This window comes from Silene latifolia, chromosome 4 (assembly GCF_048544455.1).
Source record: "Silene latifolia isolate original U9 population chromosome 4, ASM4854445v1, whole genome shotgun sequence".
In the NCBI taxonomy this organism is placed as follows: Eukaryota; Viridiplantae; Streptophyta; class Magnoliopsida; order Caryophyllales; family Caryophyllaceae; genus Silene; species Silene latifolia.
In genome coordinates, this window is record NC_133529.1 from 99,886,510 (window position 1) to 99,914,460 (window position 27,951).

Below are 27,951 nucleotides of genomic sequence, written 5' to 3' on the forward strand. Positions count from 1 at the left end.
TCGATATGAATCGACTTATATACTGCACTTTTCCCAGGAATCCTCTGACTTCTTTTTCTGTTTGAGGTTGTGGCATTTCGATCAGAGCTTTGATCTTGGAAGGGTCTATTTCTATACCTCGTTGGCTAACGACGTATCCTAGGAGTTTGCCAGATGTTACTCCGAATGTGCATTTTTGAGGATTGAGCCTCATGTTGTACTTTCGTAGCCTTGTGAAAAATTTGCGAAGGTTCGCAATATGCCCCTCTCTTTCCTTGGATTTGACAATCATGTCGTCTACGTATACCTCAACTTCTTTGTGCATCATGTCGTGTAAGAGTGTAGTTGCGGTGCATTGATATGTAGCTCCGGCGTTGATCAATCCAAACGGCATGACCGTATAGCAATAGGTTCCCCATTGAGTGACGAAGGCGGTCTTATGCATGTCTTCTATGGCCATCTTGATTTGGTTATAACCCGCATATCCATCCATGAAGGATAGTAACGCGTGGTCTACAGTATTGTCCACCAATATGTCGATGTGAGGTAGAGGGAAGTCATCCTTAGGGCTTGCTTTGTTTAAGTCCCTAAAATCAACACAAACACGGATTCTCCCATCCTTTTTGGGTACGGGTACTATGTTGGCTACCCAATCAGAATACTCAGAAACTTTGATGAACCCGGCTTTGAATTGCTTGTCAACTTCTTCCTTAATCTTTAGAGCCCATTCTGTCCTCATTCGTCGAAGCTTCTGTTTTACAGGTTTGAAACCTGGCTTAATCGGAATCCTATGTTCAGCGATATTCCTGTCGATCCCTAGCATGTCTTTGTAGGACCAAGCGAAAACATCTTTGAATTCATTTAGGAGGTCTATGAAATCGGCCCTTTCGGTAGAGCTCAAGGTAGTCTCTATCCTAAGTTCTTGGGGTTCTAGTTCGGTTCCTACGTTGATGGGTTCGGTGTCCTCTATTACTGGCCCCCCTTCCCCTTCCTGCAGTATTTCTTTAGCTACGTGGGGAGGTATTTCGATCGAGTCTGGGTCTTGGTCATCCTCAGTATCATCGTAAACAGAATTGCACTTAAGATAACACAAAGAGTAAGTAGAACCTGATTTATTCATATTAAAATTTGAGTAGAGTTGAAACAAAGAAGCCAACTGATCCATGGTCAGTGGCGGCAAAGGGACAGTGGTTGGGACATTTCCGACCCTCGTGACTACTCGAGGCTAAGCTAGGAGAAACAAAGGGAGTGGGGATGACGACGGGAGGAGACTCTCTAATGACTTCTCTAGACTCGACTCGACTCGACTCCGACTCGAACTCATCGTCTTCTGGTTCTCCTTTGAACATCTCTCCTTCTCCAGTGGTGAGCTTGAAGAGTCTTCCTTGATTGTTGGTCCACTTGATTGATTTTCTCCATCCTTTCTGTTGACTTGCGTTGGTTTCTGTGATTAACGCGGTGGGGTTAAAGCGATCGTCTTGAAGTATCATGGTAATGATCTCATCCTGCGCGGCCCTAACAAATCGATATTCTCCGAACAATAGGCTAACAGCTTGTTCGTCTAAGCAAGGTGCTTGACGAGTTTTGGCGGTAGGAACCGTTTCTGGAGGGATGAAGTAGCAGTCGTGAAAGATCTCGATTCCGGCTAGCTTTCTCCCGAGATAATGCCAAGGCTCGGGAAATTCGTGAAAGAGTTCTAGGCTTCCTTCTTGAACAAAGTACCCATTTAGAGTAGGGAGATAGGGTCGCATTTGGACTCCTACGTGCTTGCGGTTTTGGACTTGAGCAAGCATTTCGAGAACCTCTTCTTTAGTGGGTTTGTACCCTAATCCAAGTGGTATCCTCTTTGAGTTGCCTTCCTTATATGGTGCGAAGGTATTTCTTCGGGTAGGGTTTAAAGGCATTCCAGGGAACTATCCCTGGGTTTTGAGTATGTGGTTGACCACCAAGTTGGAGTAGGGATCATAGTATAAGGGTGCCAACTCACTTTCTATGACACTTATGCTTTGGAAGCCCCCAAGTTCATATACGGGATCTGCAAGGACTTGATTGTTCGACTGTTTTTCGATTATTGCCTTGATGGGTGACGAAGTGATCGTCACTACTTTGCCATTTAGTGGGATTTTGATCTTTTGATGAAGAGTGGATGTTACTGCTTTGGAAGCGTGAATCCAAGGCCTTCCCAGAAGTATGTTGAAGGAAGCTTCGATGTCCACTATTTGGAAGTTAACTTTTCGCTCAATTGGCCATGTGGCTATGGTTAGGTTAACAAGTCCTACCACCTTTCGTCGTGTACCATCATATGCACGCACACCTTGATTGGTAGGGGTCCAATCCGATTCTTTCATGCCTCGCTTGTATGCCGTTTTGAGGGGTATGACGTTGACCGCGGAGCCATCATCTACCAAGGTCATTGGCACGTTCTTCTTTAGACAAATTACAGTGATGTAAAGAGCTAAATTGTGACTTGCGCCAAAAGGTGGCAAATCTTCGTCTGAGAAAGTAATAGGATTACTTAGCTTCGGTGATTCTTGGAAGACCAAGTTGACTACATCTTCAGGTGTCGAGTTATGTGCTACATTTAGTTTGGCCAAAGCTTGCAGTAAAGCTTGGCGATGTGGGAAGGAGCTTGCCACTAAGTGCTAGACTGAAAGATCAGCCTTCGTCTTCTGTAATTGCTTGAGCAAATGGTCGGTAAAGTCCTCTTCGTTATCATTTGGTGTGACCACGTTGGTTGGACCGTTTTGAGCAATGCTTTGATATGGACGACCCGAACGAGTTAAGTGGTCCACATCTTGGTCTTCACCATTTTGGACTATTTCTTTGACTAGGGAGTTCTCAATGAGGTATTCGTCCTCGTCATCGTCGGCCCAAACCCCATTGATTGTAGCTAGTTTCCTCATTCTCATGATTTCATCTTCTAGTCGTATGATTTGGTCGACTAGTTTAACTACCACGATGACTACCTCTTGCATAGTAGTGTCTTGAGAGAAGATTAGCGGCATATGTTCTTTGGGTGTTGTGTTGGGATCACGCAGAGTTAGCACCACATTTTCTAATGCCCACACTTGCCTATCTACACTCCTTGCCCATGTGATGAAGTCGGAAATGGTAGGGGAAATAGTAGAGTAGAACCCTTTATTCTCGATGGCATGGATATCATTTTCGACTGGAGAAATGAGATGTGAGCAATCTAAGGTAGATTCGTCACTTGTAATCACTAGAACTCCAAGAGGATTCTGAGTGTTGTTGGGTTTACCTCCCGGTGGTATTGGCAATCGACCATCTTCAATCATGTCTTGAAGCACATTTTTCAACTTGTAGCATTTTTCTGTGTCGTGCCCCTTGCCCCTATGGTATTCACAGTACGAGTTCTCGTCCCAGAATTTGGATGTCCTTTCGGGTTCGGGAGTAGGACCAATGGGTTGGAGTTTACCTTGCTTCATTAACCTTTTTAGAGCGTTGGAGTAAGTGTCCCCAAGATTTGTGAATTTCCTTGGTGGGGAACTTTTCTTGGATGGCTCGAGAAGGTTAACTTCATCGGTCTTGCTAGTGGAGCCGTATGAACGACTTGTTGAACCTTGATATCCTCGTCCTACCGTTTTGGACAAGAGTCCTTTACGGATGTCATCTTCGATCCTTGTCCCTAGTACAGTTAAATCCTTGAAAGTTTTGATATTTTGGTATCTCAAATGATTGGCATAGATGGGTTTGAGATTGTCCACAAACTTCTCCACTAGGGTAGCCTCATCCGGGCGTTCAACTAGTTGGGTACTAGTCTTCCTCCACCTACTTAGGAAGTCGGTGAATCCTTCTTTGTCATTTTGGGTAAGAAACTCTAGAGTGCGCAGTTAGGATCTCGGCATTATCCGCATATTGTTTAGAGAACTCGATTACGGCATCTTCCCAAGTAGCGACCTTTTTATGATCTAAGGAGTAGAACCATTGCTTCGGGATGGTGTCAAGAGATGAAGGAAAGATCCTTAAGAACATCTCGGGTTTGATGCCTTTGATAGACATATAATCTTTGAAGGCACGGATATGGTTCAAAGGGTTCTCGTGCCCTTTGAATTTAGGGATATCCGTCATATTGAAGTTGGTTGGCAATTTGGAATTGACGACCTCATACTTGCGATTGTTCTCCCTATAAATGTCATCCCCCTTAAGGTACATCAATTGCTCCTCTAAGTATTGGAGTTTTTTCTCAGCTACAGTCATCCCCATGAGAGGATTTTCATCCTTGGATTCATTCTCGGAGTCACTTATTACTTCACTTTCCTGAGGGGGCAATCTCCCCTCTACGGCATAGATCCGACCCTCGATGGTCTCAAGGCGGTCATAGACTTGGTCTTGGGTAACTTGCATTTGGGCTAGCGCGGCTAGGATTCGATCATTACCATCTTGAAGTTGGTGGAGATTTGTTTCGCTGGATCCAGGCATCTTGAAAACGGGATAAGAGATCGAGGACGAATCAAAACGCGATCGACCATTCTAACACACTTGCTAAAAGAAGAAATGTTTTGACTCGGGAAGTGGGTGTGTGCCACTTGTGTTGAGTGAGCTTTGAAGAAAGACAAGGTTTTTGAAAATGTGCGTCCTAGTCAACTATAGTGTAGTTGTAGAAGTGGACTCAAAGTGAGGTTTTGAAATGGGCTTGTGACCCGAATTTTGACACGACAAATGGACAGAGTTTTGACTCGGTTTTGCGCTAATTGAAGGCCTATTTCGAAATTTTGATTAAGAAAAAGGGTTTTTGATTTTTGAAAAATCGTCATGGTTTTGAAATGGTGATCACGTAAGGTACAAACATTTATACAAGCATTATAACGGGATGCTGAGTGCATTTAAAAGGGTTTTGATTCAAAGGGTGGGTTGTCATACCGAACCATCAAACTCGAAGTCTGTGGAGAGGCTCGTACCAAACAAGAGTAAGGCCGATTCCTAGTCCATTTCCTCAAGTAGTGAAGGCCCTTGATACGAACAAGAGTAAGCATCATGGTATGGATGACGTCAATCGCTATCCATCCTTAGGCCCAAATAAGAATTAGGACCGTTTAGACGAGATGATTGGTCGAATAGGTTGGGTTGGGCCTAGGAAGGCCGAATAAAACGATCTAGGAAGACCGAGTTATGAAAACCGACAATTGTCTTGTACAAACTATTCCCTAACCTTGTTCAAGTTTCACCCTTGCGACACGTAAGTGTATTATCCCCAGCGGAGTCGCCAAACTGTGGACAGCGGGGGTGGCGCTTGCGAGGAAAGAGAAACAAGCGTTTGCATTTTTGTTGGAGTCGCCACCAATTTTTATGGGAAATTGGAACCGTTCGAATACCTCGTGCCATGTCTAGACACAAAGTAAAGACATGAACACTAAGCAATCGTTACCCTTAGCATTCTATGTCTAGAATGACTCTCGTGGATGCCAATGAACACGGATGTTCACAGAGATCTGGAGTAAGGGGTGAGGGTACGTATTAGGAAGCTCTTTTGATCGAACACCTAATCCCGCCCGCCTCGATAGCGGCATCTACTAATGATTAGGGAAGTTATTTGTACTTGATATATCGTCGGTTATATGCATGCAATGCAACATCCAAGTTTTAATCCTAACATGTGAGAATTAGCTAAGTCGGTTGACACGTAATTTAGCATACAATCGGGTCAAAGTAGGATTTAATGTTCAATTTCATGTGAAGACATACAAATGAAACAAGCAAACATGATAAAAAATACAACGAAAATTACAATAATGAAATTACAATAATTACAATGGATTAGGCGATTTATGTCGAAAATACCTTTAAAACGGATAATTTGAGAAAAACGAATAAAAGAATAAATTAACGAACAAAACAGAAGGCGATAAGACGAATAACAATTAATTAAACGTAAGCTAATTAAACTAGGTCAAGCAACAACGAAGTTCAGGGACAGAATTCAACTCGGAACAGGCGCAGCAGAGCTGCGTCCTTTGGAATAGGCGCAGCGGTTGCTGCGTCTGTTCCTGACCTGAGTTCTGGCTGTGAAGCCGGAATTGCGAATTGTTAATACTCGTCGGTAAATTTAATGATTGATTAAATTATTTACTCGGATAGAAGTGATTAATAGGTTATTTACATGTGATTGATGGTCATGAAAGCAATAAAACATGGATGAGACGGAATTAGACGAATTAATTACATGAACGAATGATTAATTAGTGACATGAGTGAATGAAATAGACAAAACATGATGAATTAATGACAAATATGACGAACATGCGATGAATATGAGAACATATGACAAAAGACAGATGCAAATATATCAAAAGGTCGAATTACAGAAACTCAATATGAACAAATTGAATTTCTACAACCCGGATTGATTTTAATGACGAAAACCCGTAAATATTGGATTATAAGGGATTTAAGTCGGATTAATGATTAATTAAACATGTTAATGATGATGAACAATATATACATGTGAAATATTGTACTATTATATCGAAGAATTAACAAAAACAACGGAAACAAATAAGAAAGAACGAATTACAGAGGACGAAGGAAGAAGAAAGGAAGCAGGAACTGCGGCAGCCTCACGAAGAGGCGCAGCAGGTGCTGCGCTCCTTCGAAGAGGCGCAGCAGTTGCTGCGTCCTTTCTCGACGGTTTGTCTTCTGGAAATCCGTAAAAAGAGGTTTAGAACACGGTTTTAGAAATCGGTTTTAATTGGTATTTTCGACATAAACCTTACAATGGATTATTACAGAAAGTAAATACAATAAATAAATAAGGATTATACACCCTCAGACTTACATGTTTGACGAAATGAGATGAACTAAGATATCGATTAGTGATGCTCGACGCGAATGTAACGAAAGTGCCCTCGCAAGAGGAAAACGATTAAATTAATTATGTTGATTGATTGTGGAGTTGGTCAAATTGGTCGGTCATGCAAACGAGGCTGGTACTCAGAAAGATCCGAGCTTACGTGGTCGAAAGTTCAAGCACGTAGACGCCAAAAAGTAAGAACAAAGGTCTAGAATGCAAAGGGAGAAGAGAAGGGCGGACACTCGCGTGAGAAATATGAGGAGCGAAGGCTCCTATTTATACTAATCACGTGAAGGAATTAGGGTTTCGGAGACTCTTTGGAAGTGAATCTCGGAAAGATATGAAAAGGATACGAAAACTACGCAGCATAGGACCTGGGAAGAGGCGCAGCAGCCACTGCGTCTCTTGGAAGAGGCGCAGCACCTGCTGCGTCTGTTCCCAAGTGGTTTCCTCCTGCGGAAGAAAGATTTCCGTGTTTAAGTTATGGTAGGACGGAATAATTTGGTTTTCCTTAATATCTTATGTGAATATTTCGGGAAATTGTTTACCAAAGGATGAAAATTATGAAATATGGAATAGAAATATCCGGAACATTCCAGAACATTCTGACTCGGGATTCAGAAAATGAAGACGGTTTTAGGCCCGGACTCCAAATGTACTCTAATTACTGTCAAAACGACCGTATCGGCACATAGATGACAACTAAGAGGTAGACATTAATATTTGAGCAATCACTTGACGATAATCTTACGAACTGTCACAAATCGTTCCGCGTACCAGACATGCGGCCCAATCATCACCGGGTGGTTTGCGGGAGGTGCAGAAATGAGGTATCTACACATATATGGATTATTATTTTTCTTCAATTATAATAATAAAATTTTAAAATAGGTCGCGTGAAGCGCGAAATACTACCTAGTATATAATAAAAGTACATTTGTTAATAATTATAGGTACACATCATGTTTAATACAATTATTTATTACTTTTATTTATTAAATCGGGTTTTAACAACGATATATACCAAAAGAGATACAAAAATGACAACAAGGTGAATGTGTTACAGTGGTAATAATAAGAGCACCTCAAGCAAAAGATCCCGAGTTCAAGCATCATCAGCAACATTTTTAACCTTTGACTTAAAGGTTCATCGTCATTGACCACTGGTGGCTATTGACCAACAATCAACCCCGTCGTTGACCACTAGAGTTGACCGGTAGTCAACTTGTTAACTAGTCATGTTAACAACTTAACTACATATGTTAAATTACTAACCTAACCCTTAATTAACCACTTGAACTTAATTCAAGTTTGCCACGTGTCGCAATCTTATTGGTTGTGTCAATATTAATAATGATATTAGTAATAATGAAAAAATAGTAATTTTTTACTAATAATATTCTTAATAACAATAATAAATAATAATGTCAATATTAATAATGATATTAGTAAAAATAGTTGTTTCGAATAAAAACACTCAAGTAAGAGTTGCTCGAATCCGGGTCGGGTCAACGCGCTCTTCTCAGACGATGGCAACTCGAACCTATGCTTTCTCTCTCCGGATGGATCTTTTACGCGTAACAAATAGGGCCTCGAAGGGTTCGCAATAGGTCCTTCTCTGATGCCTTACGGTACTGGTGGATAGTTGAGACCTTGCTTGAAGCTAAGGTTTCCGGGCCCTCTCATAGTAGCTCGAGTAGTCTTACTTCTAAAGAGAGGAAGTTGTTGGTGAGAAGTATTTTACCATTGATGGGTCAATAATGAGGTATTTATAGGTTTCTATGTGTACCTCAAATGATGGCTTGGAAAGCATGGTTACCATATTCGCTATGAATACGCCTGACCGATTCGCGATTCGTTTATAGAAAATGTGTGATATGTATTTTTAGTAATCAATTTGATAGAATTCGCTTTTAACGATTCGTGATTCATAGGGTATCAAGCGAATCCGTAACCATGTTTGCAAGCGTGTTGACTTGTATGACCCCGTATTGGCTAGTGGGTCAAGTCGGTTGAGCGTGCCCCATCAATAATATTAATAATAAATGTTATTAATTTTAATAATAATACCAATAATAATTATAATAACAACAACAACAACAATAATAATAATAATAATATTAACATTAATAACATTATTATTCACAACAACAACAACAACATTAATAACATTATTATTCATTTTAATAATAATATTCATAATAATAATAGTAATTATAATAAATAAATTATTAATAACATTATTATTAACAATATTATTAAATATAATAATAATAATAATAATAATAAAGAATAATAATATTAAAAAAATAGTATTATTGATAACAAAATTAATAATAACTATTAAATTTAAGATGAGTAAAGCTGAAATGAGCTGAACTTAATGGAGTTGAATCGAATCAATCGAATCGAGTGGAGTGAGCGAAATGAGTTGAATCGAATCGAATGGAATCGAATCGAATCGAATCGAATCGAATCGAATGGAGTGAATCGAATCGAATCGAATGAATCGAATCAATAGAATGAAATGAATCGAAATGGTGAAAATAAGCCAGAAAGAACAGGGCCTTTGTGTAGAGTATGTGTAGATACTTTGTGTGTGCTTTATCTATAAATATTATTAAAAGGCTAGCCTAAAAATGCCACATAGACAATGCCACATTGGATGACAAAAAGCCACGTATACAATAACATGTGACTTGGCAAACTAATATGAAGTGGATTATCCAATTTATTATTATATTGCATTAATTTAATTTACTTATTTACTTTAAAAATCCATCCATATTCCATTAGATTTAAATTTAATTAACTAAAAAAAAAAGTACAATAAAAAAATACGCATTAATGATAAGTTAATAATTTCAAGATATTTCATATGGAGTACTATTATATGTATTCGAAATAAAAAGAAATTGAATACTTAAGAAATTAAGAACGAAGAAGAATAAATGAAGTTGAAAAGAAAAAAAAATTGTATTGTCACTAATTCACTACTTTTTTTTTGAAAGGCATTAACTCACTATTATAATTACTATAACTTTGTTGTATATAGAAGATGTTTTACAGAACTAATTAATCGACAAATAAGTATTAAAGATCATATAAAATATTTTCTTAGGAAAATGTAAAATATATGAAAAGGAAAATATTTATTTAATTTAAGTAATTTACAAACAAATTCTGTAAATACTTAAGTGAAATTAAACACTAATAATAGAATTTTAAAAGGGTAGAAATACCGTATTTAGTTCATGAAATTATTTCACGTAAAGGATAAGGTTTTGGAAAATATAAAATATATGGAAAAGAAAATATTTATTTAATTTAAGTAATTTACAAACAAATTCTGTAAATACTTAAGTAAATCTATACAATATAGTTAAAAGGCTAGATTAAAGCATTTAATTTAATTTCACATGGCATTAGCATTTAATATTTTATACCCCATTAATTTCCATTAATTTTTATTGACTGTTTGATTATTATTTATTAATTATTATTAGATTATTGGTTATTTGATATGATTCTTAAAAAAAATTGAATGATTACTAAAAGTCCTTACAAAAATATCATTACATATTGTGTAACATACAAATAAAGAAAATCAAAAGACATCATTAATATTCTTAAACTAAATGTATATATTAAAGATTTGATGAGCTAAAAAAACCAAAAAAAAGATGTAATTTACCAAAATTCACATAAAAGTTTCATAATTTACAATTATATTTCACATTTTAATTTAAAATTTTGGAAGAGAACATAGATGTTAGTGAATCGGTTAAATCTTTTCATATTTACACAACTCATAAAATTAAAGTATATATTTATTTATTTCTTTAAAATCTATATAATAAATAGTATAAAAAGGCTAACATTGAGTACACTTTTAAATGACATTTGATATAACCACATGATTTCAAGAAGCCATATTACAAGTCTCATCATATCATCATTATTGTTTTTTTATGTCCCATAATATTTATTCATACAATTACAATATTAAAAAAAATTAAAGAAGACAACAAACTTTTTATCTTCTTCCACTTCAATACTTTATTCAATTCACCACAAGCATTTAACCATACTTTTCATATTCTTTCTCCATAACTCATTTCTCAAGTTTCTTTATAATGATTCATATTTTTAGTTTACCTTAAATCTTTTGATGATATTATGACTTCTTAATTACTACTTTTTTTTTCTTGAGATGATAATGTTTATTCCATGAGCACAATAATGGACATGCATTTTTATTATAATTTTTTATCAGCCTACAACTCATTCGTTTTTCTCATGTTCTCTTTTCCATTATAAGATTTTACTATATTGGTCAAACTTATTTGATAATATTTTAAATATACTTGGTATATCTTATGCAATTTTGTATTTCGTTTACAATTGACTTTGGCATAATACTAATTTGTACAATTGATTGAATTTTCAGGAGTATGACATACTTGGAGATCAATAGGTGCAAATGACAATCGACAAGTATGTGGATTTTTTAAGAGGTAGCATAGTATTTCTCATTTTTTTCTTGGAATTTCTTTTTTTTGGGAGATTTTTCTATTTTAATTATTAATATAAAACTCCTTTGATAATATTTTACATATACTCGGTATATCTTATGCAATTTTGTATTTTGTGTACAAATAATTTTGGCATAATACTAATTTGTACAATTGATTGAATTTTCAGGAGCATGACATACTTGGAGATCAATACGTGTAAATGACAATCGACAAGTATGTGGATTTTTTAAGAGGTAGCATGATGTTTCTTATTTTTTTCTTGGAATTTATGTTTTTTGGGAGATTTTCCTATTTTAATTATTAATACATGACAATCGGTGAGTACAGAACACAATTTAAGAATTATCAATTTTTTTAATTTTAGATATTAGTTCAATATCAGTTAACACGATATTTGATGTTAGAGGATGTGTTCATATGGATGATCAAATCTGAAGCTCTTGAATGGAGTAATCACCATATTAAGGATGTATTTTTATGTCGTTGACATTTTAAATGATATTAGCCTATCTATTTTTGTTCCAATAATTATGCTAAGGTTTTTAGCCTATTAGTTATTCTTGGCCTTTTAGTTGTAGTGATAGTATCGACACAACATCGACGGATAATCTTACAAGAGAAAAAAATAACATCAAATGATAATTAAATTTGAAATGGAGAGACACGTATTCAATGTATTCAATTACTATATTAGTCTTACTTCATTCACTTTGTTAGGCTATTTTTCTTTTACCTATTGAAGGAGAAAAACTTGACCGCCTTTGGTAAATTGGCGGTTAAGAAAATCTTCAATCTCCGGAGCACCAATATCTTGAAGTTACATAATACATAACCCATGTATAAGTATTAATCATTTATTTCTATATAAACAACTTATATCTATATACATGTAATTAGACTATTTAATTTGAGTATGATGAATTGAGAATGCAAATCATTAATGAATTTACGAGTAAGCATAAATCATGAATCATAAAAGCAATGAGCAACGTCATTCGTTCAACATATACATTCAAAAAAACTTTCTACTAAATGCCTAAATCCCATTAATTTTCTAGGTTGTTAATAGAGGAGAAGAAGAGTTACTCATGATTAGATTTTTTTTGTATCTTTTACAAAGACCCACATTTTAACGATAAATACAATGCCTCTATTCCCCACTAATCTCATATTATTATTGTTTATATTACCGTGTTATTATGTTCAATCTCATAATTTTCATCCTATTTTATCGTCTGCAATGTTTCCAAATTAAAATCTGTTTTATACAAGTAGTATTAATAAAAAAAAAAAAAATTTGTATAGGACCCGTGATTTTTCACGGGTTTCAAAACTAGTTTATTTTTATAAGACTTCAATGTATATTTAAGTTTGGGTTATAATTTGAAACTTTGTAAGGTCATATTTAATTTTGAATGGGTAAGATATTAATGTTTGATTTGTCATATGGCTTTGTAAGTGATCAAAATTTGGAGATTGATTATAGAGGGCTTTAAATTCCCTTTAATTCAATATGTATATTGATTTTTTTTCGCCTTGTCCGTGTCCTTAAATTTTTGGAGCGCCGTATCCTGTGTCCGTGTCGTGTCCGTTTTCGTGCAACCTAGGTGAGAAGTGATGTGGACGAATGAGAAAAAGAGAGCTTATCACGGAGCCCGTTGATGTCAATGTTCTTAGACTCTCAAAATCAGTAACTGTGTTCGAAACCCGGTAAAGATAGAGAATTTTAATTTTCAGGAGAATTTAGAGGAGATAGAAGTCAGACGAAGGAAGCTTAAACCCTAGAGAATTTAGAGGAGAGAAATGGAGAAAAAAGTGGCGACATTGGAGAGAGGAACAGTATGTTCAGCTTGGAATTACAACGGTATAAGATTAGCAAGTGGTTCTGTTAATGGCATACTCTCTATTTTTGATCCTCCTGATCCTGCTTCTTCTTCTTCTTCTCTTTCTTGCTCTTCTTCTTTTAAGGTCACCCCTTGTTCTCTATAGTCTACCCTCTTTACTTATGTCTCATACGAAAAGACGGTCTTACTGTAGAAATTATATCTATTACGGAGTATGATGTATTGACTTGGTTGGTGATAAATTGTTCAATACCCAATTTTTTAGTTGATTGGGACTTCGTAAAGAGTGTACTTATTTCGTTCTACTTGATTGTTTACGTTTTTCAAAATCTGACTGTGATTTTGCAATAGTTTTGAGGGTTTGGATGTTGGCTTTGTGTGGAATGGCTGAGAAAGGAGGTGATTAGTTTAATACCCAAACCCGATTTTTGTTGTTGGGTGATGTCCTTCAATTCCTACTGTGGGTTGTAGTGGTGAAAAGATTGTATTTTTAGCATGATTGTGCTATTTACACTAGTGATTATGATCTCAATATCGGGGATGAATTTATGTTAGGTATGCGGATTTTGGGAGGTTTTATGTAAGCGGCATTGTGTTAATCCATGGTGGCATACATCAGTTTTTTCTTTTACGTTCTTAAAGATTTAATGTGCGAGGAATTAAGTTATTGGTTAGTACTATGCTCCAAAATGAAACATGATTTATTTTTGTAAGTGGAGAGTATCTCAATTCTCAACTCACTGAATTAATGACGAGTGCTTTACTTTGGAGGGTATTGATCAAGTGTTAGGTTTTGGGTTTTAGGTAAATGAAGTTAGCATTGTGAAGGTTGTATGGGTTCCTCCAGAGTTTGGTGATGCAGTTGCGTGCATTTCAGCTGATGGCAGTTTGTCTTTGTGGGAAGAAGTTATGGAAGGTAATTCATTTTGTTTGTCCACATTCTTCCAAATAATCCATTTGCTGTATCAGTGATATGAGTCTGCTTTTGTTCTGCCCTTTGGTATGAGTAGATTATGCCCCTTATGTCCTAATTTTTGTTCTCGGTTAAAATCAATCATTACTGAAATTTGATGTTGATTTTTGTCTATTTTTTATAATAGCTTCGTCTGAGGAGCTATCTCACCAACTATTTTTTGAGATGTCATAAATCTATCATCTTGCTAATTTTGCTTCTATTTCTCAGAAAAATTAGCATCTTCTTAGGAATGAGATGTCTATTTGTATTGTGAAAGTCCACTATCTGGTTTCATAGGTAATGATTCTCAATATTAAACCCCCTCTTTTCCAGCCGGGCAATCTCTTCAATGGAAGTTCTGCACCAAGTTTCAGAGTAAAACTGCCGGTGTCTTGGATATTCAATTTGGAGGCTCTTCAAATTGTTTGAAGTTGGTGAGAATTAGCTCCCTTATGTTACTTTAAACAATATCTATCTTTTATGCAACTTGTCTTTTGGTTCTAGGTGCATTGCAATCTCCTTTATCATTTTTTCTTTGCTTGCAGGTAATTGCGTTTTCAGATGGGTATGTGAAAGTCTATGAACTCCTTAATCCATTGGAGTTGAACACTTGGCAACTTCAGGTACTTTTTTCTCTTTGAGAAGGAGCTAATTATTTGCCAGCAATCTATAATGTAGGGAACTTGTTGCCCATACTGTTGTTGGGTACTTGGATTGATTATGAATTTTCTTTGACAATCTTCTATTGCCAAATTGCTTAGGCTGAGTTCCAGAATGTGATTGACTCGGTGTCTAAATTTACAAAAGTTTCATGCTCATCAGCAACTTTGTCATGGATTCCACAAAGAGTTGAAACCCAACAATTCAGTTTTGTTCTTGGATTGAACTCAGACATACCCGAACTTAATTCTCCCAAGGTACGATTTGATATACTTTATCTCTTTAAATATTTGCCTGGTTAAAAAAATATTTGCCTGGTTAAACACTTTATCTCTTTAAATTATGTAACCAATGCTTCTGGAGTATCTTGACCATAAATGTAACTTCGTCTATATTGTTGTGCACGGGCCCGTAAAAAATTCCGTAGTTTACGGATGGGTAATATCCGATTTATGAATGCTGTGCTTATAAAACATGGCATTTAAAGGGTCTGCACTCAATATCTGACTGAACCTTGATAATGGAATCGATGTCTAAAACATTTTAAGCGGGTTTAGGTTACAAAATGGCATTAAGCTGGGTTTGGTTACAAGATGACATTGTTTAAGGTCTTAAATGTATCGACTTCATTTGCTTATGGTGGAAAGTCTTAGCCATCTTCTGTTATCTAAGTTGTTATTTACCTGTTTCCGGGTCTGATTTCTCGCTGTTTAGAGTAACTTGAAGATTGGATTAATTCTATTAGTTTACAATTTAATCCATTTTTGAGAAAAAAAAAAAGCTCTTAAATTCTGGATGGTTAACATATCTTGTGTCAAATATTCATTATCTTCAGTTAACTGGTACCGGTATACTGAGTGAATAATGCGAATTTGCTGTATTTGTTGGATTGAAATGAGAGGGATAAGACAGTCTGATTAATTGATTACATATTACCAACGGCAAGAGTAATTGATTTTTTTTTCAGGTTTGGGAGTTTGATCAAATGCACCAGAGGTGGCTTCCTGTTGCCGAGTTGGCTTTAGCCGAAGACAGTGGTGAATCAGTACATTCTGTTGCATGGGCTCCCAATATTGGAAGGTACCTTGTTATTATTTATAAAATAAAAGCTTATCAAATGTTGGCAAAAGAGGGTGCCCTGAGATCTTGTTGATAACTCGGGTTGTTTTGACTTCTTACTTGCAGGCCTTATGAAATAATCTCAGTTGCAACTCAAAAGGGTATCGCAATATGGAATGTTGGTTTAAACCCTGATGTAGATGGACGTCTGTCGGTGGAAAAGGTTGCTTTGCTGTCAGGCCATCAAGGCGAGGTATGTCAGTTTTTTCCCCTTCTTTTTCACGTTTGCCTTCATCTCTTATGGCTGAGTAAACGAGTCATTAGGGTCGGGTACATATCAAGCCCCCTTTCGAGTTTGTTACTAAAATGTCACTTGGGGTTTCCTATTCGAGTTATCTGTTCAAGTACGGGTTGTGGGTCAAGTCTTTTCCATGTTTAGCTGACAGTGACTTCTAAGTGTGAGACCATTGACGTGAAACTAATATTACAAGAGCTTGAATTTTAGATGATTATGGATTTATGGTTTTTTGTCAATACTATTTATGTTTTCGACATCCAACTCAATTCTCAACCCCCTTTATCCTCGCCATTGGCAGGAGTCTTTGAAACACTTAACTTACAAGAGTAATGTGCTACTGCTAATTCTTTTTCTTGAACACGAGTTTTAGTGCATTTCTTTGACGAATGTAGGTGTGGCAAATGGAATGGGACATGAGCGGAATGACATTGGCAAGTAGTGGGAGTGACGGGGTAGTGAGACTCTGGCAATCTAATCTGAACGGTGTTTGGCATGAGCAAGCAATTTTGGAACCGACATCTTAGCCATGACTTCCTTTTGTTGTATTATACTAACATGATCATTGATGTTGATGACAACATACACTATCATAGTTACATTTCAGTTTTTACTACTCAGTATATCCTATTATTGATCTTGTCATCATTTAACTTCTGTAATTTAATTATGTTGAGTAAGCAAAGCACCAGTTTTCATAGTACTTCGTAAGTCGAATATATAATCCTTTCCACCCAATCTTGACATACATATGTCGAACTTTTTCGCATAACGGACAAGAAAAGTTTACGACTAAGGTTTCATAGCCCTTCTAGTAAGGTTATGAGCTCTTTTATCAAGACTTCTAGGCAAATAACTAACACGTAAGCCGTGAAAGAAAGGAGTGAGAAGGGAGAGATCATCCAGAATTCCTGCAATGAGGTGATGCTTTTGTTCAACGCCTACAATTTGTCCTATTAGTTTAAGGCAGTCTAAGGAGATATCTAGATGTAGAATGCCTTCTTTTTTGCCCAATTCAGCACCACTTTAACACCCAGGGCTTCAGCTTGAAGCGGTGACGCTGCCATTATTTTCATCTTACCTTCAAAGATGGTGACCCCTGCGTTATTGCAAGCAGTCCAACCCACAGCAGCGTCATACGACGGATACCAGCTCACATCCACCTTAACTCTCACCATTTGACATGATCTGGGCCCTCCAAACAAAAAGAACGGACTACCCTCTCTTAGCATTTGCTTTTCTCCATCGTCCTCCATGTACTTCACCGGGTTCATCCCCTCCTTCCATCCGACGCTCGACTCAGCGTTAGAAGTTGTTGCCACTGTCTGTGACCATAGCTTAAAGAAAACCTTAGAGATAAAGATTTCACCTCGGAAGATTATATTGTTTCGCAGTGTCTATACGCTCCAGATTGATGCTAAGAATTGAAGAATCCTATATTTCCCATCCTCTAGCTTACCAAGAGATCCAAGTTATAATCCATTCGTCCAGGTCCACAGTTGAGTTCTGACTTGTGCTTATCCCTAGTTGCGTTCCAGCCCAAATCCTAGAGGTTATACTACAATCTCTGAAAAGGTGCTCCAGTGATTCCAACTCACCCCCATTTTTTGAACATAGCCTACATGTGGAATCCACTAGTAAGTTCCTTTTAGTATACTCGCTCCCCACCGGAAGGGACTTTGAAATAATCTTCCATAATAACACTTTCCATGTACATGGACTAGGTAATCTCCATAGGCGGCTCTTACAGAACTGCTTATAGGGTTCAACCTTGATATGTCCCTCCCTGCTCCTTTGGTTACCATGTAATAATCAAACCCAATGCCATAACCACTCTTAACCGTGTAATCATCACTACTTGTGTAGCATCTATATATTTGGATTTGCTCAATAAGTCTAATCAATTTAGCATGACACCGTTTATGTAGCATAAATTCTTGTTTAAGTAGATATATCCGCCTTAAATAACAAAACAGATCAAATAGATGAATGAGACAAAAAGCAGAATGTCTAGGTAGGGAATGGTAAATTCTTGTCTCATCTATGTAGGGAAGTTTTAACCCGTTTTACACTTAAAGACGGATATGACCGTTTTGAGACCAATTGTGTTTTGTAGATTATGACGCTACTTGTAAAACGCCCAGTTTCCCACTGCCTTCCGGTAGGCTGTAGGCCTGTAGGGGGCATACACACCCCAACTGAATAACAAAATCATTCCCAATAATTTTGGAAGTTCAACTAAATTGTCCAGCACAAGAGAAAGTGGAAGTTGCCCAGAAAATGATTCTTATCAATTGCCATTGTTATTTACACACAATTCCAAAACACCCAACTTTACTAACCCCTTTATCATCATCATCATCATCATTATCATCCTTTTTGAAGATAAGGGAAATCGGGAAATCTAGCAGCCCATCAACAACAACAACAAAAGGAAGTAGTAGTAGAAGAAGAAGAAGGGTAGGGATAGTATATGGAATACTACCAGTAGACCCATGGTCACCTAACATTGATTCACAAAGCATAGCATCACAGTTGTTTGCTTTATCACTTTTCCCTTACTTGGGTTTCCTCTACTTTCTTACCAAGTCTAAGAATGTTCCTAAACTTACTCTCTTTGGTTTCTACTTCTTGCTTGCTTTTGTTGGTGCCACTAGTATGTTCTTCCCTCTTTTCTATATTCAATCCTATCATCTTGTTTTTTGTTTACCGTTGATTATAATACCCATCAGCCCTCACAGTGAATATAAAAGGTAAACGAATAATTGCAACGGAGAGTGTATAATGTAAAGATTAATTTTAAGTTTTAACTGCCATAACTTCTTTCTCCAAAGCTGGTGAAAAATCTATGAGGTGATATCCTTGTGAAGTACTTCTCATTCAATGTATTTTTCGATACGATTTTTTATTCTGGATCATCTGGAAATATATAGAGATATATGTGACATTTTAAGCATCATGGTATTATCCTGCAACATACTCTATCAATTATAGTGTGATAAAGTTTTCAAACGGATATGGCTTAACTGACTACTCCCCCGTCCCATTCATTTGTTTATCTTTTGTATTCTTTCTAAAGGGTATTTTAATTAAAGATAAACAAATGATTGAGAGGATGAGAGAATATGAGGAGTTAGATGTTTCAGCAGGCAGTGGGCATGAGAGTTCTGCTATCCCATCTATATGTTTTATTTGAACTCTCGGTTATATCAAAAGACTAGGTCTTTATGATTTTTGCCTGTCGTTAGATCCTTAAGTTTGTTGGGTAGTACTATTGTTATGTCTTGGCAGTAGTAAATGTCCTTATGTCTAAAATGAGATTATGAGAATGGCACAGACATAGTTCGGTTCAGTTTTCGTTAGACGTTAATCTTCACTCTACTATGTGATGTGTACTGATTGTTTGTTGTTGGTGATTTTGCTGCCTTGTCTTCTTCTTTAATGCAGTTCCGGCTGGAATTTATGGTAAGTTACATCATCAAATTAAACTAAATGTCGTATAAAAGCTTGAAAAAACAAATCTTTGGGTTGACATGCTTCTTTGTCATAGCTAAGGTACACTATGGTACCTCTCTCTCTAACGTGGACTGGTTGCATGGCGGTGCTGAGTCACTACTCACTCTATCAAATTTGTTTGTTGTTCTGGGGTTGAGAAATGCATTGAGGGAACCTAAACCATCAGGGGAAAACCAAACGGATAGAGTTTCAGAACTCAAAGAAGAGAATCTGTCCCCATAGGTATTCCATCTCAACTTTGTGCATCTTAACATTGGCCTGTCATTTTTGTCTTTTTTTTTTTCTTAAAAGTATCTCTTATGCATGCAGTTGTACAACCTGAACATATGAATGGTACCAATATCAGTTAACTAGTTGTACAGCTCAAGAGTTTTGAGCGTATGGCTTCCGCCACTGCAATGGCTACATGGAGCACCTTCTCTTTTGCTCATTCAGAGAAGATGCGGTTGTCGCCATATCGTGCTCATCTTTGTTGTAATTTTCTCGGCATAATTTTTTTTTTTCTTATTCCAACTTCATTTTTATTTATAGATTCCTTTTGTTATACACTTTGCACTCTGGTTCTTTAATCATCTTGTAATTTTGATTTGTTTCAATCCACTGTGTATTTCTTAACATCATATTTTGCTAGGATAAAAAACAATAATTACTCTGCTTTATTTTCTAGTACTCCATAACAATAATTACTCTGCGTCCATCCTCCCCCTCCCCATGTTTTGCGAGACGATGGAGAAAAGCTTGTAGATTTCTGTTAATTGGCATGTAGCTTATGAACTGTTGCTTTGGCTAGATAGTTATCTTTTATAATTTTGGAAAGGAATTGATAAAGAGGATTACACTGATGAACGATATTGGAATATACCCTTTCAAGTACCCACGAATTATCGCAAAAAAACAGCTAGAAAAACAATTCTATCCAAAATATAATCTAAAGTAGGTTTAGTCCTTAAATTACTACAATTTCGCTCCAACCAGATACAAGTCTTGCAACAGTCTGATTCAGAGTTTATCATAGGGACCTCTAAAATTTGTAAGGAACAACACAAAACTGCGACTGGTGACTAGGAATCTAGGATGTTCTTGGTTTGGACTGAGGTATCGTGTTATACATTACTTAAGCTAGTTATCCACTCGTTTGTTCTATTAGGAAGTAACTGCATCCTATTCTTGGTTGCTAGTTGTCTGATAATATACAAGCATGATGACGGTTCTTTAGCTTGTGGCAAGCTAAGGATATGCTTGGTTGCCATATAGGAAAGGTGGGTTAAATTCCAATTGTTCAAGTGAGTAATCTAAACCAATTATTGGGGAGTTTGTCCCTGAAGTATTGGCTGAAAAGATCTCCGCAAAATCGGATTCAGAATGTTGTCCATGGTGGACCCCGCCAAAGGGGCTCATATTGCAGGGTGATGTGGAAAAGTAATTTGATGTTGAGGTGGCAGGCGATACTGTGAATGAAGGTGGAAAACTGCTGTAAAAATTATCATTGGGTGTTGACGGTGTAAAGGTGTGATTTTCATACAGTGATCCATTCGTAGGGAAGGGAAGTTCCACCTCTTGATTTTCTAGGTTTTGTATGTCTATACTTAACCCGGTCTGAAAATTCATGAGCATATCGGAATGTTGTTGGTATACTGTGATAGGAAACTGGTTTTGTTTCATGCGTTCTTGTTTTTCAGGTGATGTTGGTGCAGATTTGGAGCGTGGGGCACATGTATGAGTTCCTTTATAGGTGATGTCGAACAGCGAGGGGTCTTCATCGTTTCGTTGAACTTGCTTGATAGCACAACAGCCTTGGAGTGTACGGTATGTGCATCTGTAATAGCTTCTGTAGGAAAATAAAAATATTGATGTTAGCTTATTTCATTTACGCGCTTTCTATTTTATGGAGTTACAATTAAGATCTAGCCATTTGAGGTTAATTTTCTTTATGACCCGAAGTTTAAATAATGTCAAAGATCCTCTTCTAAACTTCTACTTCTAATCGAAAGTCACCCCTACTTAAGACACCATAGAAAAACTGAAAAGAACAGCGACCACATGTAATAGGTTGGTAGGTAAACTTCCTGTCCATCGATAAGGTCTCTTCCTACCTTTTGATCTGAACGGGTCTACTGATATACAGATTTGATTTTTAATGCCTTTATTTTATCGAGTCTATAATGATCGTGGATTAAAACTAAGACCGATTATACCAGCTAGTTCTATCTTGACCATTACGCTGACTTCTTTGGCTGCTTTCTACTGGTACTTTGTGGTGTACTTACTATAAGGACTAGTAAACCTTTTTGTAATGTGAAATTCAGGACTTATTATGTACAATAGTCTCTGGTTACGTACAAACGTGAACGACAAACTCACCTAGGATATTTGGCTCCCAAGATATCCTTCTGACCATACTTCCTCCAGCTGTGACCGTCATGAGGAGGTCCTTCGACGGCATTCTCGTCATTCGCTTTCACCTGGTCTGTCCAACTTGGCATCTTCTTTCTGCAACAAATACCCCAAAAGAGAGATTAATACAGTACATTTTAGGCCAAATGCATAGGTTCAGCTAACAACTGTATACTTTTTGTATCGCAGAGTATAGAATATCAATCATACCTCTTTTTAGAGAAATCTTTGCTATTTTCCTGCTGATTGGCATACCCTTGGTTCAAATCTTCACTACTCTTAGGACTTCCAACGACCGAAATGGGTGAGGCAGGTATGGTGGATGATGGTACTACATTCTGGTAAGACTGTTCCATTGACCCACTCCATTTCAAAATCAAAAGCGCCTTCTCAAACGAGGCGTGAATTTTTTCAGCCAGCATTCCTGAACCTCCTTGCACACCCATATGAGCCTTAAGCTGGTTAGCTAGCTCCATCCCTTGAGTCAGCTCACTAACCAATGTATCTTGCTCATAGTTACTGCACCCACTTAGATTCATCTCTCTTTTTTTTCTCAACAAGCTCAGTATCAGTATCGGACACCAAACTCGTCGTTATATTTACTTACAATTGTCACATATGTTTGTTTGGGTTTATGTGGAAGTTATATGGAGTATCTGTTAAGATGAGAATGTTGAGTTGAAGATTTGAAATGAAGTTGGTTATATAGGAAGTTTAGAAAAGTTTGACTGGAAAAATGAGATGTTGACTTAACAGTATTTGCATACTAAATTAGTTATTATTATTATATTCAACAAAAGACTGGTCTATGGTCAATGGAAAAAATTGGAGTATCAAAGGGGATACAAAAAAGAGTGAAGAGGTCTAAGTGCTGACTGATTCAAACTTGGTACATTAGTTTTCTGGTATATGATTGGTCAAAATTATGAGATGGTGATTATTTGTGTTCACTAATACTTTGAAATTAAGATATTTGGACCCTCTTTGTTTCCGCGTTCTTTTGGTTGTTTCTAAGGTTTCTAGATTGCTTACCTTTATTATTATTTATTAATCACTTTTTGTACACAAGGAACTTGGTGTGGAATTGGATTGGTCTTTTTTGCATTATTAGCTGATTAGTAAACTTTTAAAAATTCGAAAATTTTAACTAAAATTTTCATTTTTTTTTTGGGGGGGGGGGGGGGGGTGATTGATGAGTGCCTTTGTTAGCCGTGCTTGAGAGATTTTGTTGTGCCATTGTATATTGATTTATAATGTCATTTTGGGTAAAGCGTGACTTGAGAGTACAACATATTAATCTACGAAGCTTTCTATAAGCGTTCGTAAATTCTACACTGCTTAACCGCTGTAGAGCACGAACGACAATTACTCCGTAAATGAATTGCTTGTTTGAACATGAAATAGATAGAGTGATTTTTGAGCGCAACATATAACTCTAAGAAGCTTACTATGAAGTTTAATATAACCTTCGAATTCATCATTTGTCAACCTTGGGCATCCTACTTCAGATTCAAATGGAAAATATCTATGAATTGGAGACCTTGAAATAAGTTTACGGAGTACTTGATTCTCATTCATTAACATTTTCATTCTCAAGTAAATTCACAAACATCACATTGAGCCCAGAGTTAAGTCTGAACCGTTGAGAAGTAAGGGCTTCCATTTTTTTTTAGGAAATGGAAAGGATCCTTACTCCAAGTTTATGACAGCTGATATCTGTAACGAGGGAGAGTAATTTAAATCAATCTCTTTTTAGTATGTGATAAGTTGGTTTAAATGCCATTTCATTAAATTGCTGTTTTTGAACACAATATATGACTAGTATGAGTGATATAACTAAATTTGATAAAACTAACCCCGTACAAAAGAACCTAATTTGACCACAACTCGAATTGAATCGACCTAAATATTAATTGTCACAAATCTCCTATATACTAAAGAATAACAAAACTTTAATTTTTCCCGCTCAAATTTCCCCCCTAAATTATTGAGCTTCTAATAGTGGTCCTCACTATCATTAATTAATCTCATTATTATCCTCTTTACCATAAATAAATAAAATCATTTCTTAATATATATCTTTAACATAATATATATCTTATCTGATTGTACTCAAAAGATCATAAAGTTAATGCTTAATTATTTATATTTTTAATGGATGTAAATATGTAATGATATAATACATTCTCTTTAAAAACAATGTTGACAAAATTGTATTCGCAAACACACACAAGTCTTATTCGATAAAACAATTGAATCTTATATTTTCCAACTCATAATATGATCCAACTCATAACATGAGACATAACGATAGTATAAATTCTCATTAAATTTCAAAAGGTGTTAAATTACCGTGAATTAACTGTTATAAACTTTAATATCATCCTCTAAAAAAGCCGTGCATTTGCACGGGAACTACACTAGTTAACCATTATTTCTCAATAACTTATTATTACACACCTGAAGTGATCCACCCCGGACTTGCTCAACCTGCACCTAGGCGTAATTGACCTGTTCGCCAGGTGTAGATACATACAACCTTAAATAGATACAAGCAGCAAGTGATTATGAAATTCTACCAAAAAAATTCCGTCTAAAAGATGCTTTTATAATCTTTACTTTTAAGCCCTTGTGAGTTGTGACTACCCATCCCAATTATTCCCAAGTGATTGTGTCATCTGCTGAGCGGGTATCATGACATTCAGACATAGTATTTAATATAATTAACGTCTCTAATGATGACATAATCCAATGATTTTGAATGATATTTGGCATAACATGAGACTTTTGACTTTTTTTTATTTAAGCATATCATATGGAGCAGTGCCTTTCAAGCTTGATTTTGGTCGGATCTTTGCGGCGGTTATTTTGTGAGTGGAAATGGGTAGAGGACATGAGGTGGTGGACCCACCCCACGCGCTTCCTTCTCTCACCCCTATGGGTTTTTGAAGACAATATAAGACAAAATCACAAGTTTGTGACGGATACCCTCCATCACAAACAAGATTTTGTGTATCATATGAGTATATGACGATGAGTATATGACACTGGATTCTGGAAAGCATGTTATCACAAATTTTAAATGATTTTAAAACAATTCTTCTATATTTGTATTATTATGGCCTCATCACCTTTAAATTCACTTATTTGAGATGCCCATAGCCTCTCACAATCCTCCTTTTTATTTTTGCCCGATTTACCATAGTACAAAAAAGAGTATCGAGAGTGTTTACTCGGTAAAACATTTCCAAGGTGACATCTTAATCGGTTGTGACTTGTGAGTAATGTTATAATTGCCAACAATTCCTGTGTCTTGAGCACATATTACTTTGACGATTGATTGGAGCAATACTTTCTCTCTCTACTCGTAGAGAGTTTTTCCTCTCAACTGAGAGCTTTTGTAATCATTTTTCCTAATCTAGCAACCTAATTGATTTTAAATTTCCTAGGTTCATTCCAATCTTGCTTTTTATTTCCCCCAAATTGTGTCAGCTTCCGTGTGTGTTTGATTGGGAAGCTCAAAGTACACCATTTTCATTTGCTAAAAAATTACTCTCTTATTTTTGCTCTTTCAATAAAGCTCAAGTGATCATTACGTTTTTGTGGATTTTACTGGGAGAACGAAACCCTAGAATCCACAACTGCAAAAAGGGAAGGATCTTTTAATCCAAATCTCTTCTTATTCTCACAATCATTGAAAATTAGGGTTTTTAATTGGGGATTTTTGAGGTGGTGGTGGCTCGAGATTAATTACTCAGCTGATTGGGCTACTGTCTGCATTGAATGCAGTGACGTTTGAGTTTCCCCTTTGTTATCTGTGCTATTATCCGTTTCAATTCCTATATAAAGCAGTTGTAATGGCAGTGAGTTTATCAACTCATTCATCCCACTTCATTAATCTCATAAATACAAAGACAAAAACTCGATACAAATCCCAGGCGTTTGGAAGGCAGGAATCATCTACTTTTTCTTGTACTTCAATCCAAAATCAAAAAATGAATGTTGAGGGTAATAACGGGGGAAATGACTATGTGATGGGGGTGAATGGAACTGGGAGTCATCACAATATGATGGATCAGCAGAACATTCACCAACCATTCCCTGAGGCTGAATTCCATCCTATGAACCCACTACATGCTAACATATGGAGATTTCCAAGGTCGGGGGTTGATCCGTCTACTTTAGGAAAGTCAAGGGAGTTTTAGGAATGTTGCATTCTGGGTTTTCTGGTGGATTATAGGGTGTTTGAAGCTGAGCTGGTGAATGATGTCATAAGGCGAAAGTGGACCACAAGGGGGAACATTACTGTTTTCCGTATAGGGGAGGTTTACGTCTTTCATTGCTCTGATGAAGATGACAGGGAAGGCTTATTGCAGAGAACTACTGCCACCATTTATCGGGCAGTTATAGTTTTCTCTAAATGGTTTCGTGACACGGTTCCTCACACGGTACGTTTCCCTTATGCTGAGTTAGGGGTGAGGGTTTGTGGGCTTCCTTTTGAGTACCTAACTATGGAAGTCGCACAGATTGCGGATAAGCTTCTAAGTCATCAATTCTATGTTGAACCTTTCCATTTGGTACCAGATAATGATTATCTGAGATTAAAAGTTTATTTGAGACTCAATGAACCCTTAATGCGTGGGTTCTTTCTGGCAATTGAGAGGGGGGGGGGGGGTTATCTTTTATGGGTTCAATTTCGGTATGAGGAGGTGTTCAAGTATTGCATAAAGTGTGGTATGATTGGGCATCGAGGGTCACAGTGTAGGGATCCCTAGGGTCTGTGGTGGCTAGCATTAACCATATGTTAGATAGGTCGGTGGATAAGGGCTTTCCAGTGTATCAGGCTAATAGTAGTCATACTATGTTTAATTTAGATCTTCGTGCTACACCATCCACAACAAAATTTCTGTCATCAAGGGTTAGGTTGGGTAAGGCTAGGGGACAAGCTAGAAGAAGGAGGAGATGGGAATCTCCTGAACGAGTTGTGGACTTTGATCTAGGAACTACCCTAGGGGGAAGGGTCCTTCCAGGGATGCTTTTTGCAGTTACGGCTCAGCCTTTTGCTGGGCCTGTGGTCTTCCAGGTTGGTGCTGAGGAAGATGGGATTGGGGCAGGGATTGGTGGTAATGCTAATGGACATTCTGGACAGGTGCATGGGGGTCCTAGTGGTATTCATATTGTGGAGGGTGGTGCAACTGAGGATGTGATCATGACTGATATCCAGGGATTACAGAATGGAGATGTTCAGAGAACTCCAGCTGTTGAACATGTGCAGGAGGTGGAGATGCAAACTGATGTTCAGATGGTTGTTACTGGTGCTCGGGGATGGCTAGAGGAGGAGGATACTAATCAGGAGGTGTTCCACAGTGCAGGGGAGGAAATGGAGGGGTAGGAGGAGTTGAACATGCTACAACAAGGGGTGCTTGTACATCTGCAGGCCGAGGACCCCTATGTCCTATATCCTAACCATGATAGTCTCTGTGGTTTGGTGGATAGGGATGAAAGGATTCAAGCTGCTATAAGTAACAGGATTGACGGTGACTTAGATTGGGCACAGCTGGAAGATGAACAAAAGGGCTATAATCAAACATTTGAGGCACCAGAGGGGGGTTTACCATCTTGGTATCATTATCCAGAGGATCCAATGAACAGACAAGTGGGGCAAGGCTCTGGGCAAGGTAATGGACATGAGGAGGGAGAGGATATTATGGGTGAGGTGGCTGCTATGGCGGTGGAGGCATAAGGTGGGGCACACAATGACATGAGTGTGATGGTGACAAATGAAGGGGAGAATGCTGCTGTTGCAGCATCTGCAGGGCCTGTTTCAGGTGACTCTACTAATCAAGGGACTGACAATCAGTGGTCTGATGAACAGTGGTTTAATGATCAAGAGGAAAGCTCAA

General features: G+C 37.1%; 3 protein-coding genes across 3 annotated transcripts; 2 read left to right on the plus strand and 1 right to left on the minus strand.

Moving 5' to 3' along the window:
- Window positions 1-12,965: 12,965 nt before the first annotated feature.
- LOC141653638 (protein SEH1) lies at window positions 12,966-16,823 on the plus strand. The gene is made up of 8 exons (XM_074461468.1): window positions 12,966-13,293; window positions 13,974-14,085; window positions 14,458-14,558; window positions 14,670-14,747; window positions 14,886-15,041; window positions 15,752-15,864; window positions 15,970-16,096; window positions 16,534-16,823. The coding sequence occupies exons 1-8, from the start codon at window positions 13,129-13,131 to the stop codon at window positions 16,663-16,665; spliced, it is 984 nt and encodes a 327-aa protein (XP_074317569.1). The 5' UTR covers window positions 12,966-13,128; the 3' UTR covers window positions 16,666-16,823.
- Window positions 16,824-18,269: 1,446 nt separating this feature from the next.
- Window positions 18,270-20,313, plus strand: LOC141653640 (uncharacterized). Its single transcript, XM_074461470.1, has 4 exons — window positions 18,270-18,794; window positions 19,586-19,603; window positions 19,689-19,876; window positions 19,964-20,313. The coding sequence occupies exons 1-3, from the start codon at window positions 18,419-18,421 to the stop codon at window positions 19,874-19,876; spliced, it is 582 nt and encodes a 193-aa protein (XP_074317571.1). The 5' UTR covers window positions 18,270-18,418; the 3' UTR covers window positions 19,964-20,313.
- Window positions 20,314-20,474: 161 nt separating this feature from the next.
- LOC141653639 (putative WRKY transcription factor 53) lies at window positions 20,475-22,847 on the minus strand. Its single transcript, XM_074461469.1, has 3 exons — window positions 22,259-22,847; window positions 22,016-22,144; window positions 20,475-21,482 (listed from the first exon to the last, which is right to left on the minus strand). The coding sequence occupies exons 1-3, from the start codon at window positions 22,585-22,587 to the stop codon at window positions 20,882-20,884; spliced, it is 1,059 nt and encodes a 352-aa protein (XP_074317570.1). The 5' UTR covers window positions 22,588-22,847; the 3' UTR covers window positions 20,475-20,881.
- Window positions 22,848-27,951: the final 5,104 nt, after the last annotated feature.

Coding starts and splice junctions, on each gene's coding strand:
- LOC141653638 (XM_074461468.1), top strand. CDS start 13,129: ATGGAGAAAAAAGTGGCGACATTGGAGAGAGGAACAGTATGTTCAGCT. Junction 13,294..13,973: donor CTTGCTCTTCTTCTTTTAAG/GTCACCCCTTGT, acceptor TTTGGGTTTTAG/GTAAATGAAGTTAGCATTGT. Junction 15,865..15,969: donor TGGGCTCCCAATATTGGAAG/GTACCTTGTTAT, acceptor TCTTACTTGCAG/GCCTTATGAAATAATCTCAG.
- LOC141653640 (XM_074461470.1), top strand. CDS start 18,419: ATGATTCTTATCAATTGCCATTGTTATTTACACACAATTCCAAAACAC.
- LOC141653639 (XM_074461469.1), bottom strand. CDS start 22,587: ATGAATCTAAGTGGGTGCAGTAACTATGAGCAAGATACATTGGTTAGT. Junction 22,145..22,258: donor AAAGATTTCTCTAAAAAGAG/GTATGATTGATA, acceptor TATTTGTTGCAG/AAAGAAGATGCCAAGTTGGA. Junction 21,483..22,015: donor TTGGGAGCCAAATATCCTAG/GTGAGTTTGTCG, acceptor ATTTTCCTACAG/AAGCTATTACAGATGCACAT.